The 16,476-nt window shown below is 38.2% G+C and overlaps 1 protein-coding gene across 1 annotated transcript in view; it reads left to right on the forward strand.

Moving 5' to 3' along the window:
- Nucleotides 1-16,476, forward strand: part of PDE11A (phosphodiesterase 11A) — a 376,001-nt gene that overhangs the window by 128,381 nt on the left and 231,144 nt on the right. The window contains exon 3 of the mRNA XM_028123415.2: nt 13,529-13,618. Within this exon, the coding sequence (XP_027979216.1) occupies nt 13,529-13,618 (90 nt within the window). The remainder of the gene's footprint in view (nt 1-13,528; nt 13,619-16,476) is intronic.

The raw sequence follows: 16,476 nt of genomic DNA on the forward strand, positions 1-16,476 counted from the left end.
TATCTCAGCTTTCAACATGCCTTCCCTTACTGAGCTTAATCATTTCTATCTTTTGATTTAAAGTGAGAGACATGCAACTCTTCCTTTCACTTGAACACTGTGGGTTATTAATTGGCCCGATATCAATATTGTTGTGTCTCAGGAGATGGGGAGGCCCAAGGAGAGGGAGAGAGAGTGGGGAATGGCTGGTTGGTGGAACAGTCAGAACACACATTTACTGATTTACTTTGTTGTCTTATACAGACATGGCTTGTGGCATCCCAAAATAATTACAATAATATGTAATTACAATAATAACATAAAAGATCACTGATCATGATCACATAACAAATATAAGAACGATGAAAAAGGTTGAAATATTGAGAGAATTACCACAATGTGACACAGAGACATGAAGTGAGCAAATGCTGTTGGAAAAAATGGTACTGATAGACTTGCTGGATGTCAGGTTGCCACAAATCTCTAATTTGTAAAAAATACAATATCTGCAAAGTGCAATAAAGTGAAGCACAATACAATGAAGTATGCCTATAAATGATTAGCCCTTCACAAAGTTCCATGTGTTTTTAGGCTAGACTTTAAGCTCTGTCTTCAAGGTTGTCTATTTAAAAATGTCTTAAATTTAGTAAGTACCAATTCAGTGTTTTACTTGCATAAGCACAACTTATGTATTTAATCAAGGCTTTTACACTTATAATATTCATTTTAGGGTCCTATTACATTAATTAAATATTAATGCTCTAAGCATATTTTTCATAGCCTTCTCTGTTTCTTCTCCACTGGAGAATATTGCTGGAAATTAAAAAATAGTGTGGTTTATTATCCATGTCATTGGCATTGCATTTGGATGATAAATTATTTTTAGAAAATGAAAAAAAGATATATAAGTAGAAGAATCCCTTCTGGGTCTCATGTGTTCCTCTGAATAGCAATTTTATATTTCCTCACTGTTTTTCCTGAGATTATTACATATCTTCCACAAGCATCTATAAAATACTAAGCCATAGTCTTAAATATTCAAGATACTTTCTGATGAGCTTCTAATGAGATTTTTTTGAAAGTACTGTATGTGGTGTAGACATGCTCACACAATAGTATTTTGAAGAAAACAGTTTTCAATATGTATAAGGCATTTATAATATTTATTTCTTCCATTCTTTAATTGTCACAACAGGGCACATTGGGACAGTCAGTGTGTTTAAATTTATGACTTTTCTGGAAGAGAAAGCAAAGATTAATGAGTTCTTGGCACATTGTGAGGATGAGAATGTCTCGACTACCGTTACAATAATGTAGAGATAGTGAGGGATGGCAAAGCTGACCCGCAGAAGCTCAAGGGTGTGGGATGGAGACCTTGGAAGCTACTGAATTACTATTATGTGTTTTTGCCAATGTATAGACAGCAATCAAAGTTGGCTTCAAGAGTTTGGAACTGGGTAAATAGAACATTAATGGCTCATTTGGCACAGATAGAGCATTTTGGAAGCTCTCTTTCTTCCGGAGGAGAAGGGGTTGAAATGATAAACTTGGGTTTGGAATGCTGAGTTTGAGGTAATATACGGACCTCTGAGTTGAAATATCCTATAGGCAACTGGTGATGTGGAGCTAGAGCACAGAGAAAAGGTCAGCATCAGAGAGCCATCTCTGAGAATCATCCCAGAGGTTACTACTGAAGACACCAATAAAAAGAAGAGGCTTTGGCACCTGTCTAGTTAATATTGTTGAATTCAGAGTCAAGTTCAGTTTAGGACCGGAAATGTCAATATTAGACTATGAGATAGAGGAAGCAAATGTTCCCAGAGCTCAGCTTGGTGGATTAGGATGAGAAACTCTGAAACCTAAATCTGAAAAATAGCAGAGGGTGGCTGAGAGGAAGTGTGGCTAGGGACATAGCAGAATGAATTCAGAGCCAAAGGGAATTAGAGATGGAGCGACATTCAAGAGTAAGGCAGGAGAAGTAAGTAAGCAAAAGAAGGAAGTTTCTCGGCTGCTTAAATATCTGGCCCTATCGAATTTGCTCTTTTCTAGCTGACTCTTGCTCAAAGGTTAATTCTTGGATGCCAACCTGCTTTATTTTGTAGGATTCTTTTTTTTAAGATTTATTTATTTATTATAGAGAGAGAGGAGGAGGAGAGGGGGCAGAGGGAAAGGGAGAGAGAATCTCAAGAAGACTCCCCACTGAGTGTGGAAACTGATGCTGGGCTCCATCTCACCACCCAACATCACTACCTGAACCAAAACCAAGAGATGGATGCTCAACAAACTGAGCCACCCAGGCGCCCCTGTAGGATTTTTATATTATGAAAATAAATAAATCCTTAGAGGGAGAATGTGGAAAGAGAAGGTTAGAACGTCAAAGACTGAATCTGGGAATATAACTTGAATAGGGGTGTCAAAAACACAGAAAAAGAAATAGGAGTGTATAGTGTATGGAAGCCAAAGTTTTAATATCCAGCTCGTGATTAAGTGGTAAAGGTTTTAAAGAGGACAAGAACATAGATTATTTGGTGGGTTTTGTGATCTGGTGATCAGGAGATCATAGACAAGCTTCCAGTGAGCCATTCCTGTAGACTGAAGATTGTAAGCCAGATGATGGGAGTGAGGACCTGGAGGTATGCAGATGGAAACAGCAATACCAAATGAAAGGAAAGACATTTCCCTTTGAGGGAGAAGGGAAGATCCAGACATAGGAGATAGAAACAATGATGGTAGAGAGGAAGGGCCCCCAATCCCACAGAAATGACAGAAATGAAAGACCCTAGGAAAGGGCTTACCTCCACAGACAAAACATGGCTTTTCCCTTGGGCCTGGACAAAAGAATACTGTCCTGGGTACACTGATATCAAGAATAAGGTTGAAAGTAGGTGAGGAAATGTGTTAAAACCTTTGATTAATCCTAAAGTTCTCTGAAAGCAGAATAGAAACAAATAAGTAAAAATCTAGTTAAGCTTTACATAAAAAATAACATGTAATGAACACACCACAGACTGGGAGAAAAATCTCTACAAAACATATAAAGGACAGGTATCCAGAATATATAAAGAACTCCCAAAACACAATAAGCAACAAGCAACTTGATTTAAAAATGGCAAAAGATCTGAACAGACATCTTACTAAAGAAGATACTCCCAGCAAATAAATATATGAAAAGATGCTCAACATCCTATGTCATCAGGGAACTGCAAGTTTAAACAATGATGAGATATCATGAAACACCTATTAGAATGTTTAAAATTTGGGGTGCCTGGGTGGCTCAGTCAGTTAAACATTCAAGTCTTGATTTCAGCTCAGGTCATGATCACATGGTCGTGAGATCAAGCCCCGTGTTGGGCTCCATGCTGGGCTTGGAGCCTACTAAAGATTCCCTCTCCCTCTGCCCGCCCCCCCACTGCTGGCTTGCTCTCTCTCTCTAAAAAAAAAAAAAAAAATAGAATGTTTAAAATTCAAGACACTGATAACAGCATTTGTTGACAAGGATGTGGAGCACCAGGAACTTCTGTTCATTGCTGGTGGAAATGCAAATTGGCACAGGCACTTTGGAAGACAGTTTGGCAATTTCTTATGAAACTAAAATACTCTTCCCATGCAATCCAGCAATCATACTCCTGGATATTAAGCCAGATGAGTTGAAAACATGTCCACACAAAAACCTACACATGAATGTTTATAACAGCTTTATTCATCATTGCCAAAACTTGGAGGCAACCAAGATGTCCTTCAATAGGTGAACAGGTCAACAAACTGTGGTACATCCATATAATGAAATATTTTTCAGTGATAAAAAGAAATAAAAAGCTATCAAGCCATGAAAAGACATGAAGTCACCTTAAGTGGATATTGCTAAGCCAAAGAAGCCAACCTGGAAAGACTGTATACTGTATGATTCTGACTATATGATGTTCCTGAAAGGACAAAATTACAGAATCAGTGAAAAGATCACTGGCTACCAAAGCTTTGGGGAGACAGAGGAAGAGATGAATAGGCAGAACACAGAATTTTTAGGTCAATGAAATGATTCTGTGTGACACTGTAATGGTAGATACATGTCATTATACAATTGCCAAAGCCCATAGAATATGCAACCCAAAGAGTGAACCCTAATGTAGACTATGGACTTTAGTTAATAATAATATATCAATATTGGCTTATTAATTGTAACAAATATACCACACTAATGTAAGAGGTTAATGCTGAGGGAAACTGTGCGTGCTAGGGGAGGGAGGGAGGTTTATGGGAAATCTCTGTACTTTCCACTCAACTTTTTTGTTGTCTAAAAAATAAAGTCTATTAATTTAAGAAAGAATGACTGAAAAAAGGAATGGAGTACTGATGCATGCAACAACATGAATGAACCTTGAAAACTGTATGCTAAGCAAAAGCAGACAGGCATGACAGGCCACATATTATGTGAGTCTATTTATATGAAATGTCCACTACCTTAAGAACCAGGAGTTATAAAAAAAAAAAGAAGGAACTAGATAAATAAGATGGTGAAAGGAAGGATCCTGTTACTATAATGGGAGGAAATAGTGTGAATATGTTCTACATTTAAAGAAATACCAATGTGTTTCTCATTAGAAAATAGCCTAAGAGGAATTTTTCTGTTTATACAATGATTATGATATTATAAGGTTTTTCTAGCATCAAGTTGTTGATACCAAGACTAAATTACTATGCAGTGTAGCTTCCTGCATTTATACCTGTGCTTGGTAATTGGAGAAATCATAATGACTTTAATAGCTAGAACTCAAGAGTGGCTGGATCAAACTGCAGCTCAAACTGACTTCTTACACAAACTCTGAGTTACAAAAATGAATGGAGCAAGTAGGCAGCATGAGATATGTAGGTCAACCTGCTTATAAAAGTAACCTTGACGGGGTTATATAGGTAGATATTGTTGTGGAATTTCTTTATACTGTGAGAGGGAGTAGGCCCAAGTTTACTGGGTCGTAATATCTATTTATCTTAGACAAAGCAGTCATGGCTTGTAGGGCTCTTGGACTGTATCAAAGAGGTGACAATTGCCAATTATTAAATAAGATTCATGATTTTAAAAAATGGAAGATGGTTATTATTCTTAGAATAAAAAGAGTGCTTAGTAAGTAGTAAAAAATAGAATGTCCAGTAAAAGATAAGCAAAGACACAAATAGGCCATATTAAAAAACAGAGATAACCAACAAGTTATGGAAATTATAACCAACAAATTTGGAGTTATGAAATTATTATCAATATCATTAGTAATCAAATAAATGTAAGTTAATGCAAAAATGAGTGCTGATTTAATCTGTCAGACAAAATTTAAAAAGAATAATAATACCCAATGTTGTACAAGGAGAGGTAAATGAATTCTCTGATGACTATTAGTGGGAATTTAAATTGGTAGAGAATTTTTGGAGGAGGAGTAGGCAATAGCTGTTAAGATTTTTTTTAATGCACATTTTCTTCAACTAAAATTTCACTTCTAGGAATCTGTCCAACAGAAGTATTGTCCAAGTGCACAAAGATGTATTTATAAGAAAGTTCACGGCAGTGTTATTTGTAATAGAGAAAACTTGGAAACAACAAGAATGTCAATCAATGGGTACATTCATCTCCTAGAATATTCAGCAAAGATTGAAAAGAAATAAGTAGATTTCTTTGAACAGACATGTCAAGTTTTCCAAGATATAATGCCAAGCAAAAAAGAAGGTATAAAACATAACCTATAGTCTGATCCCACTTATGTTTACAAACACCCCCCAAAACTCGATATTATATGTAGGCAGTTAATGAAAAAAAGGTCCAGAAGAATATTATAAATGTCTCTTAAGGTTGTTCCTTGGGAGGGGAGTAGTTAGCAGGATAGTAAATGAAGAGGCATCTATAGCTATTTTATTGTATACCCTTCTATACTATTGGATTTTTTTTAACAAAAACTAAAAATTTGTGTAATACTAGGAGTTATTTAAAAATGTACATGCATATTAGCAAATTAATATTAGTAAAGGACGGGGAATATTTCCTGGTAGAGAGAAAGTGCTATGCAAGTGTGTGTTAAGTTAAATAAATAAGTTCAAATGTTAGGGCTTTATCCTAAGAAAATAATTATGAGATGTGCAAAGATTTAATTGCAAGAATATTTAACCCTAAGATTGTTAAAATTAGAAGCAACCTGAATGTCCAGCAGTGGATGACTAAGTGAAAAATATTAATCCATACAGTGAGTGAGATTTTTGAATGATAATTTTTAACAGCTATATTGAGATATATTTTACATGTTATAAACACACCCATTTCAAAGAGCAATTCAATGATTTTTAGTAACTTTAGGAATGGTGCAACAGTCAGCAGTTTTAGAACAGACCCCTAATAAGTTCCCTTATCTCACACTTAATCTCATTACCACCACCAGCCCGGGCAACCAGTAACCCACTTTCTTTCTGTATAAATTTTCTTTTTCTGGACTATACAATGGGATATTCTGCATTGGTCATAATAAGTGATAGCTAATTATAAAAAGTGAAAAAAGTAGATAAAATATTACATATAGGATCAGGCTCTTTGAATTTATATGGCAAGAGAGAGGAAAATTTGAGTGGCAGTCTCCCAAATGTTCATAGTGGTTACCCTTGAACAGTAGAAATATGAGTGCTTTTTTTTTTTCTGTTGAAATCTTATGATCCAAAAAAGACAATTCAAATTATCTTGGAAAGGACATGGCTCCTGAAATGGGTTCTTTCAGTAAATGAAGAAGCATGGCTCCTGAAATGGGTTTTCCTGTCAACACAGTGAGTAAGAGAGTGGGAATTTAGAAGTGCCTTGAGATATGAGAAGGTTGTTTTTCTAAAGTCTCCCATGTCGGGAATGGGAGCAAATAGAAATAAGGTTATCAGGTAATATGCATGATTCAAGTGCTCAGCAGACCAGAGCCTGCAAAAAAGTCCAGGAGAGTAGGCCCTGATGCTGCAAGGCTGCCTGCCAGGAATCAGCCTCAGCCTGTCTACCCTTGGATAAGCTTGGCTTCTTAGGGATCTTTGAGCCAATACTAGCCTCAGAAAGAGAGGTGAAGATAGTGGAAGGGAGATCATTCCAATTCCCCTACGGTCCCAGCTTTGATACCCAGGAGCAGAAGCAGAAGTACCTACATGCCCATCTCCTCAGAAGGAAAAGCAGAAGAGGAAGTTTCTTTCTTTCTTTTTCTTTTTCTTTCTTTCTTTCTTTCTTTCTTTCTTTCTTTCTTTCTTAGATTTTATTTATTTGTCAGAGAGAGAGAGAGTGCACAATAAGGGGGAATGGCAGGCAGAGGGAGAAGCAGGCTCCCTGATGCGGGACTCAATCCCAGGACCCTGGGATCATGACCTGAGCTGAAGGTAGACGCTTAACCGACTGAGCCACCCAGGCGCCCCATAAGTTTCTCTGTCTACTTTGTTTGTTACTTTGCTCTTCCTCATCTTTTGTGAATGAAATGCACCCCCGTCCATTCTCTTTAGAGGGTTAATTCTTTTTTCTTAATTTTGTTTAAAGATTTTATTTATTTATTTTTGAGAGAGAGGGCATGAGCACGAGCAGGGGGAGGGGTAAAGGGAGAAGCAGTCTCTCCACTGAGCAGGGAGCCCTATGCGGGGGCTCGATCCCAGGACCCTGGAATCATGACCTGAGCCGAAGGCAGAGCTTAACTGACTGAGCCATCCAGGCGTCCCCAGAGTGTTAATTCTTAAAAGAAACAATTTCCAAAAGTATGTGTTGAATCAATCTATTCCATGCCAGTGTTCTTTCAAACAAAGTGGGGACTTTATATGTCTGTATTTTTGGGAGACCGTTTTCTTCAAAGAGGGCACAGGTGACATTTGAAATAAAAATCTGACCTATTGTCTTTACTGAATTTGCCTAGGAAGAAAATTGCAGTGATCCAAACTATACCTCTGGAAGCAGGAATTTTCTTTGGAGACTCTAGAAAACTTCAGACTCATTTTTTACTATTTTATTTATTTATCTATCTAAGATTTTATTTATTTATTTATTTATTTATTTATTTATTTATTTATTTGTCAGAGGGAGAGAGGGTAAGTGAGCCCAAGCAGGGGGAGCAGCAGGCGGAGGGAGAAGCAGGCTCCCCACTGAGCAGGGACCCTGACGTAAGACTCTATCTCAGGACCCTGGGATCATGACTGAGCCGAAGGCAGATGCCTAACTCATGAGCTACCCAGGCGCCCTTCGTTTTTTTTACTATTTTAAATATTCTATTCTTAAAATATGTGGAAGGTGTTTCATTATGTGAAAACAATGTGACTGCCTCCATATTTTGATACCTTATTTTCCAAATTACTCCACTTGAAGACCTTATTTAGTGTTCGAGTTACAACATCTGTTTCAAATCAGTGGGGCCCACCCAGCTCAGTGACTTTTGCCTTATAGCTCCTGCCAGAGGGCGGGAGGGACCTGCAGCTGCCTATCACAGGGTCAGCGCAGAGGCAGATGTTGCCTGGTGGTGGGAAGACCTTCTCTCACCCATGACTTTAGCGGATAATGATGTGGTTCTTCAAGCTATTTGCCTTCAGGAGTGGAGTCCATAAAGGGGATGGCCCTAGGCCCCTCAAAGAATCTCCAGTGTAGACCTCCAGTGTCCTTTAATGATGAATAATTGGACCAGCCCTGCCCAGGAGGCTTTAATAACCTTTCTCTGTGGTCTGTAAGTTTGAAAAAGCTCAGTACCTACTGTCTTTCTTTAGGACATTGATGGAAGTCCCAGTGCTCCCATTTTATGCTTATTAGTGACACTTTTCATGAGTTTCTAGGGCTAAAGGGACTTTTCTGTGCTGTTAAATGATTTTCAGTTTAACTCCCTTTCCGAGTGGAATGTTGTAAAGATTAATTAGCTAATGTTCATAAAGTGCTTTCAAGCTGAAAAGCACTGCACAAGGGTGTACAGATTCATTAGCTTCTTAGTCATCAAGGTTTTTTTAGACCTTTTGTATTCAGAAACTGGATGATGAAGGCCAAATTAGTATTTTTTCTTGGAGGAGGGGGACTTCAAAGGAAAAGAATAGAACAATATTTCTCTTTCTTTGTTTAAGAAAAAGACATCTGTTGCACTGGGACTGAAAAAAAGACATAAAAATTTTTATTTTTCATTATCTCCTATTTCCATACTGCTTCTGCTTCTTTTCACTTCTTCCTTTCAAAATGCATTTGCCCGATTCTCCTGGATATTTATGTAGAAACTCATTGGATCATATTGTCATGTAGGTGTCCATAGTGGAACTGACTCTGGCTTCAGAGTGTTGAGTTGTTCTACCAATAAATGACACAGGGAAATCATTCCCTTTGTAAATCAAGATCCCCTCCCAGTTTGCAATGTGTCATAAAGGTATAATATTGTCTCCATCCTCAGTAATCTTTGGCCAATATATTTAGAGTTCTCTATGATTCAGTTAAGCCTTTGATTGAGGCTGGAAAAGTACAGACTGGCCACCAAAGACAGAAAGAGGTCCTAGGAGAAACAAGAGACAAAGATGGATAACCTACAAAAAATTAGATTGACAGCTGACTATTTTAGCAGCATCAGCTGCACATGATAAGAGAATAATATCTTCTAAGTATGAAGAAAAATAGCTGTCAACCTAGAATTGTATACCAAACTAAATTACCTTTAAAGATTGATCATAGAATAAGAACATTTTTATACAAAACAAAAATAACACATTTACCAGCAATGCTAAAGGATATCCTAAAGGATTCAAAAAGAGAAAAATTATTCCAGAAGGACAGAAGGAAATGCTAGAAGGAATGAAGAGGAAAAAATTGGTAAACATGTGGGTAAATCTAAATAAAGCATGAACTAATAATAATAATGTGCAGTTTGTAGTAACGAACAAGATATAAGTTAAAAAAGCAACATATATAACAGGAAGCTAAAAGTATTCCAGTGTCTTTATCTTATTTGGAAGGAGGCCAAAGATGTTATTTAGATTTTATTAAGTATATACATAGACTTTCTAGTTTTAGTCACTAAAATAAAGGAAATGCAATGTAGTAGAGGGGGAATCAATGGAATGAGACAATAAAATAAATAGCAACTAACTCAGTAAAAAGGGAATAAAGAAATTTAACATGGATCTCAGTAACTGTTCCTGGGGTTCTTACCCTACAATTACAAATACTAAGTAACTATGTCAGGGAGTTCATATCAATACACCTACAGGATAAATGAAAAATGAAATAGTCTTTTTAAAAATTTTTTTAAAGATTTTATTTATCAGAGAGAAAGAGAAAGAAAGAAAAAAAAAAGAGCAAGAAAAAAGAGCTGGGCAAAGAAAGAGCAGGAGGAGGAGGGTCAGAGAGAGGGACAAGCAGACTGTCTGCCGAGCAGGGAGCCTGATGCGGGGCTCCATCCCAGGACCCTGGGACCATGACCTGAGCCGAAGGCAGACGCTTAACTGACCGAGCCACCCAGGCACCCCAAAAGTGAAATAGTCTTAATGATATGTGAACAGCTGTTTCTGGCTTGGGATGAAATGTTCGCTAACAGCCTCATCTTGATGACACAGGACATGGGTTATGGGAGAGGAACAACAAATGTAGGGAACACAGATCTTTCATAATGGACAGTAAGCCTGCAAGAGCTCTGCCCCAGAGAGAGATACTCCCTTAATGATACTTCATAGTAAACAAATCTGCTCTTCCCTCTGGAAAAAGACATGGTTTCCCAAGGCTGTTCATTATACAAACACCTTTGAAAGACAGAGCAGTGCCTTTGCTTGTAAGTTGTGCTGAAATGTGAGAGACCCATGGAGAGACAGCTCCCAACAAATTTGGGTAAGTTTCTAAAGCCTCAGTTTTCCCATCCGAAAAATAGTATAAATGGTATGACATATGTGATTACAAGGATCAGAGGGTAGAGCACATATAAAATGCTTAACATCATATCCAAGGACTGTGTCAATATCAGTTACTACTACAAATGATTATTTCTTGAATAAAATATGAGCATGTTTATTGAGTTCTTTGTTTTCTCCAGTAAGTAGAATATTACAGCTCATGGATGTTTCTACTTATTAGAATCACCAAATATTAGAACTAAAAAGGAAAGATTAGCCAGTGAAACCAGGCATTTTATAGATAAGGAAATGGGTTCAGAAAGGTTAAGTGACTTTTTGGCTTTCACACAGAAAAGCCATACAAAGGACAATGGTCATGTAATTTAAAATTCACATTCTTTTTAATTATACACAATTCTTGGAGCTCAATACATATTGGTATTACAAATGAATTGAAGCAAGCCTAGCTATATTAGAACACATTTCACATGGGGCGCCTGGGTGGCTCAGGCGTTAAGCGTCTGCCTTCAGCTCAGGTCATGATCCCAGGGTCCTGGGATCGAGCCCCGCATCTGGCTCCTTGCTCGGCGGGGAGCCTGCTTCTCCCTCTACCCCTCCCCCCTGCTTGTGTTCCCTCTCTCGCTGTTTCTCTCTCTGTCAAATAAATAAATAAAATCTTAAAGAAAAAAACATTTCATATATTCATTTGGTCATTCTCTTCTACCTACTTGCATAACCTACAAACCATATTAAACATGGCCTCTGAAGGCAAATAAATACAGGAAGGAAGGAAGGGAGGGAGGAAGAGAAGAGGAAAGAAAGGAAGGAAAAGGAGGAGAGTAAAAGAACCCGGATCTCCTCCTCCTCCCCCCCACCTCCACCATCGTCACTGCCTCCACAGCAGAGAAAAAACAGGAAACAAAAGTGCTTTCTGTGTGTGTAGGTAATGTTGAAAGTGGTCCCATTCTGGCTAACGACAGGGAAATTCTGGCAGAATATTTGGCAGCTTTATGTCAACAGCTTTATCCGGGCTTATCAACAAACTTCCTAAGGCATGAGGGGGAGGATCAAGGAAAGAGAATGAGGGGGTGACAGAAATAGCATCTCGTTCTAGGAGACAGCATGTTGTAAGGAATGATCATCAGTTGTAGAAGAAGATGACCTGAGTTCCTGTGTGAGTTTGAGCAAGTTACTGAATTTCCTGATCTCTAAAATGTACTTAAAGTCTCTCCGGGAGAAGTTGATGTGCTATTCAAATGATGAAATGAAGTGAGCGTGTCTGGCATCTAGTAGGTCCTCATTAAATAGAAGTTGAAATTCAGTGAAGGAATTTATCCTGGAAAGATGTGTTAAAAAATCAACCCATTGGTTTTGTACATCTACCTACTCCCAATCCTGCCGTTTGTCTTTCTTCCAAGAGTGGTGTCGCCATATTAGCTTGTACAGCATTGTGCTACACTTCCTGGGACCCGAGGTCAGAGTTGAGTATGCCCAGGTAGCCAAAGCAAGGTTTTAATAGGAAAGAAATGATAGGGAATGTGGGTTGTCCTTTATCTTTTGTCTTTCTCAAGCCCTCTGTAAAATCACCTTCCACTCTAGGTAATTGTGTTCTGCGTGTCCCACGGGCGTCTCCCGCAGCTCCTGCTATTCTCATCCCTCACCCATGGTGAACACTGCACTTCTGCCTTCTGGGCATGCAGGAGCGGCTCTGTTTTGCCACTGCTCTGTACCTCTTCACAGGACACTGCAGTGTGTGTGGGGGGGTGTGTGAGAGAGAGAGAGAGACAGAGACAGAGACAGAGACAGGAGAGGAGACAGAGGAAAGGAGGAAGACGAGGGAACAAAACATGCCCTTTTCCTTAAAGAAATCCCAAAGCAATCTTGCTCATCACAATGTTCTATGTTGCAAAGAGTCTAGGGAAATCGTTCCTTTGGTTTTTACTTGGGGCTTTCTCTCTCTCTTTGGAATCAGAGATGCCAGAGATGAATCTGAGCAAGAGTGTCAGGAAGTATTGAAAATAAGTGATGATGAAATGATGAGAAAGTCTTTGTTAGGATCGAGCCCACCACACCGAGCTGTTTCTTCCCATAGGAGAAGTGTGCTCTCTGAAAGGATCCCCAGCCTTTCCTCAAACAGGCTTCTGTAGGATCATCCTGCACATTTGCATTCACATCCAGTTCTGTCAACAGAACGGTGGGCACAATTTGAGCTCTTTTGCACGAGGCTATTAGGCCCTGTGGCCCCTAAATTCCTACTGGGCCAATCTACCAGGCATACTGAAATTTGTAGCTGGCTGTGTGCTAGGGTCAAGCTGAGAACCCTGGTACAGATACACATGTACAAGGAAATTGGCTCATAGCCTGCCACCATCCAAATGTGAATGTGGACACTTGCCTTACATTTTAGATATATGAGTTGATTCATTTATTCCTTTTTCATTGATCAAAGAAGGGATACACAGATTTAGGTACAGTTCCTATATCATAGTCATCATTGTCTGTTGCTTCACTATATGTGCTCAGAGATGTGACTGTCCCTAGTTAAAGCTTGATTGAGACCATCTTAGAGTCAACTCTGAAAAATATCCCTTCTGAAGTTAAGATACTCATATCAATAATTCCATACTCGATTTCTGTGTTAAAAAGAAAGTATTATGATCAGGCCAATGCAAGGAATATAGCATTTGGTGCAGTAAGGTTTTAATGTTCTTAACACTCTCTCTGCCCCCAGGTTATGCAGATGTATCTTCCATTTTGTGGAATTGCCATATCTAATGCTCAACTCTTTGCTGCCTCAAGGAAAGAATATGAAAGAAGCAGGGTGAGTAGAAAGAAATGCTGTTCACAACCCTCCAAGCTCTCTGACTTTCAAGGGTCTGTGAGTCATCATGTCTTTTAAAAAACAGCAGATGATGTTTGAGTAGTACAGGAATCCTTTTTATTTGTTTAATCCTTCAAGTTTATGGTTGAAGATATCTTTGAAGCAATAAGTACAAATGGAAGTGGATACAAATTCTCTGTTGTTTGGGGCAAAGAGTACCAGCTTCTTTTGAAAATGAAATTAAGGGCACCTGGGTGGCTCAGATAGTTGAGCGTCTGCCTTCAGCTCAGGTCATGGTCCCAGGGTCCTGGGATCGAGTCCCGCGTCGGGCTCCCTGCTCCTTGGGAGCCTGCTTCTCCCTCTGCCTCTCTCTCTCTCTCTCTCTCTCTCTCTGTCTGTCTTTCATGAATAAATAAATAAAATCTTTAAAAAAATAAATAAAAATGAAATTGATTTCACATCTGTACTCTAAGGTAGTAGATATACTCTTACTTATAGCTTTGAAACAATAACACACTTTAGCTATATTTTTACAATTTAGTTCCTTTAAGAAGCAAGGTATGTTACAAATGATTTCACCCCACCTCATAGATTTTACTTTTGAATTGAAAGTTTTTCTGGAAGAGCATCACAAGAGAACTGGACAATAATGCAAACACTTCTATAGGATTATAAAGAAACACATACAAAGAGGGACTTTCACCTATCCAGATAAATAGGAAAGAGAGAAAGAGGAAAGAAGAGAGAGAGAGAGAGAGAGAGAGAGAGAGAAAGAAAGAAAGAAAGAAAGAAAGAAAGAAAGAAAGAAAGAAAGAAAGAAGAGGAAGGAGAGGGAGGGAGGAAGGAAGACTCAAAGAAATGCTAAACTATCAAATAGATATTAAATTATATTAGGCTCATAATACAATAGATACAGGTAGGTATAGGTAGGTACAGTAGATAATAGTCAAGCAAACCAATAAAAAATAATATAGTATTAGGTAATGATAAGTGCTCTAAAAATGGAATGAGATGAAGAGATAGAGATTGATCACTGAAGGATAGTTTGAGAGGATGTTTATTTCAGAGCATGATCAAGAAGTTGTCTATAAGATGTTATTTGAACTGAGACCTGAATGAAATGAAGGAGCAAAACTACACAAAGATCAGGGAAGAGCATTCCAGATAGTGGAAAAGTCAAGTTGAGAGGCACTAAACAGGCAAAAGCTTGGTCCGTGCATCTAGGGAGCAGAGAGGAAGAACTCAAATAGCCAAAGCAGTACTGAGAAAGAAGGACAAAGCTGGAGGTATCACACTTCCTGATTTCAAACTATAATACAAAGCTCTTATAATCAAAACAGTATGGTACTGGCACTAAACACAGACACGTAGACCAATGGAATAGAATTGAGAGCCCAGAAATAAACCCATGCATACACAGTCAACATATATTTGACAAGGGAGCCAAGAATACTTAATGGAGAAAAGATCGTTTTTTCACAAATGATGTTGGGAAAACTGGATATTCACATGAAAAAGACTGATATCAGACCCCTCTCTTATACCACTCACAAAAATTAACTTGAAATGGATTAAAGATACATATGTAAGACATGGAACTAAAACTTCTAGAACAAAACATAGGGCAAAGTCTCCAGCGATTTTTTTGGATCTGATACAAAAGCATATTTGTGATCATTTCACAACATGTGATGTATCAAATCATCATATTTTACACCTTAAATTTACACAAAGTTATATGTCAATTATATCTCAACAGAGCTAGGAAAAAAAGAAACAATGTGACTGAGACTAGAGGAGCAAGAAGTGAGAGATTCTCTCCCAAATTAGCAGTGACATATCCAAAGCTTATTGATGTGGGAAATGAGTGACAATGACTTTTGGCTTGTACATCTGGCAAGTAAACAGTTGGGTACAGGAGTCTAAAGTTTTGGTGAGATGTCAGGACTCGAGACTCATCGTATTGGGGAATGATCAGTATATAGATGATACTTAAAAGTAGGGTACCGAGTGGGTCAATCTGGAGGAGAATCTGTAGATAGGAGAAAGGGAAAGGTCCAAGGATGAGCCCAGAAGCAAAAGAAGGCACTAGACGAAGGAGGGGGGCCAATACAAGGGAAGTCAAGAAACAGGGAATGTTCAGCTGTGTGAGGAGCCTCCAATGTCTGTTGAATTACCCATCATCCAAGATCTTCTTCTCTTTTTCTCCCATTGTGGAGCTAGTCTGTATTATTTGTGAAACTTTTATCACTTGTTAGTAAAGCAGCAATTTTTAATTAGAAACAGTAAAATTACTATGATGTGATTTGTCAATGCAAGACTCAAGGCACAATTAGTTTTTCCTCTGAGATAAATGTTCTTGTATATGGGTCCCAGGAGCCCTATCCACACAGTCACAACAAATTGAAAAGTTAAATAATTGTTCAGTTAATATGATCCATCTGAAGAAATAGTCTGGATGATTAAGGAAATAATGTTTTCCCCCTTAATAACAGGGAATGGTTTTGGTAATTATTCAGACAATTGCCTCATTTTTAATGTTATATTCAAATATGAAATTATTGCACGTTGACTTCTTACAGCAATTTGCTGCCCAAATGCCAAACAGTCAGGATACACTCAAAACTTTTTTCACCTCCTGGTGTTTCTCCTCTTCAGGATCATAGAGCCACCCAGGCCCTTAGCCATACTCACAGGCTCTCTTTAAAGAAAATGCCACCAAGGATATTTGATCCTCTTTTAGATGCTCAGTGAACTAGACTCATTTCGTGGATCCCTTAACTCATTCAAATGCTTTTCTACCTGAATAGACTCAGAGAAGAAATTTTCACATGTTTCCAATGGTTTCGGGACAAATC

This window comes from Eumetopias jubatus, unplaced genomic scaffold (assembly GCF_037043125.1).
Source record: "Eumetopias jubatus isolate StellerSeaLion01/CBP00866 unplaced genomic scaffold, mEumJub1_p1.0 scaffold_3, whole genome shotgun sequence".
NCBI classification, from domain to species: domain Eukaryota; kingdom Metazoa; phylum Chordata; class Mammalia; order Carnivora; family Otariidae; genus Eumetopias; species Eumetopias jubatus.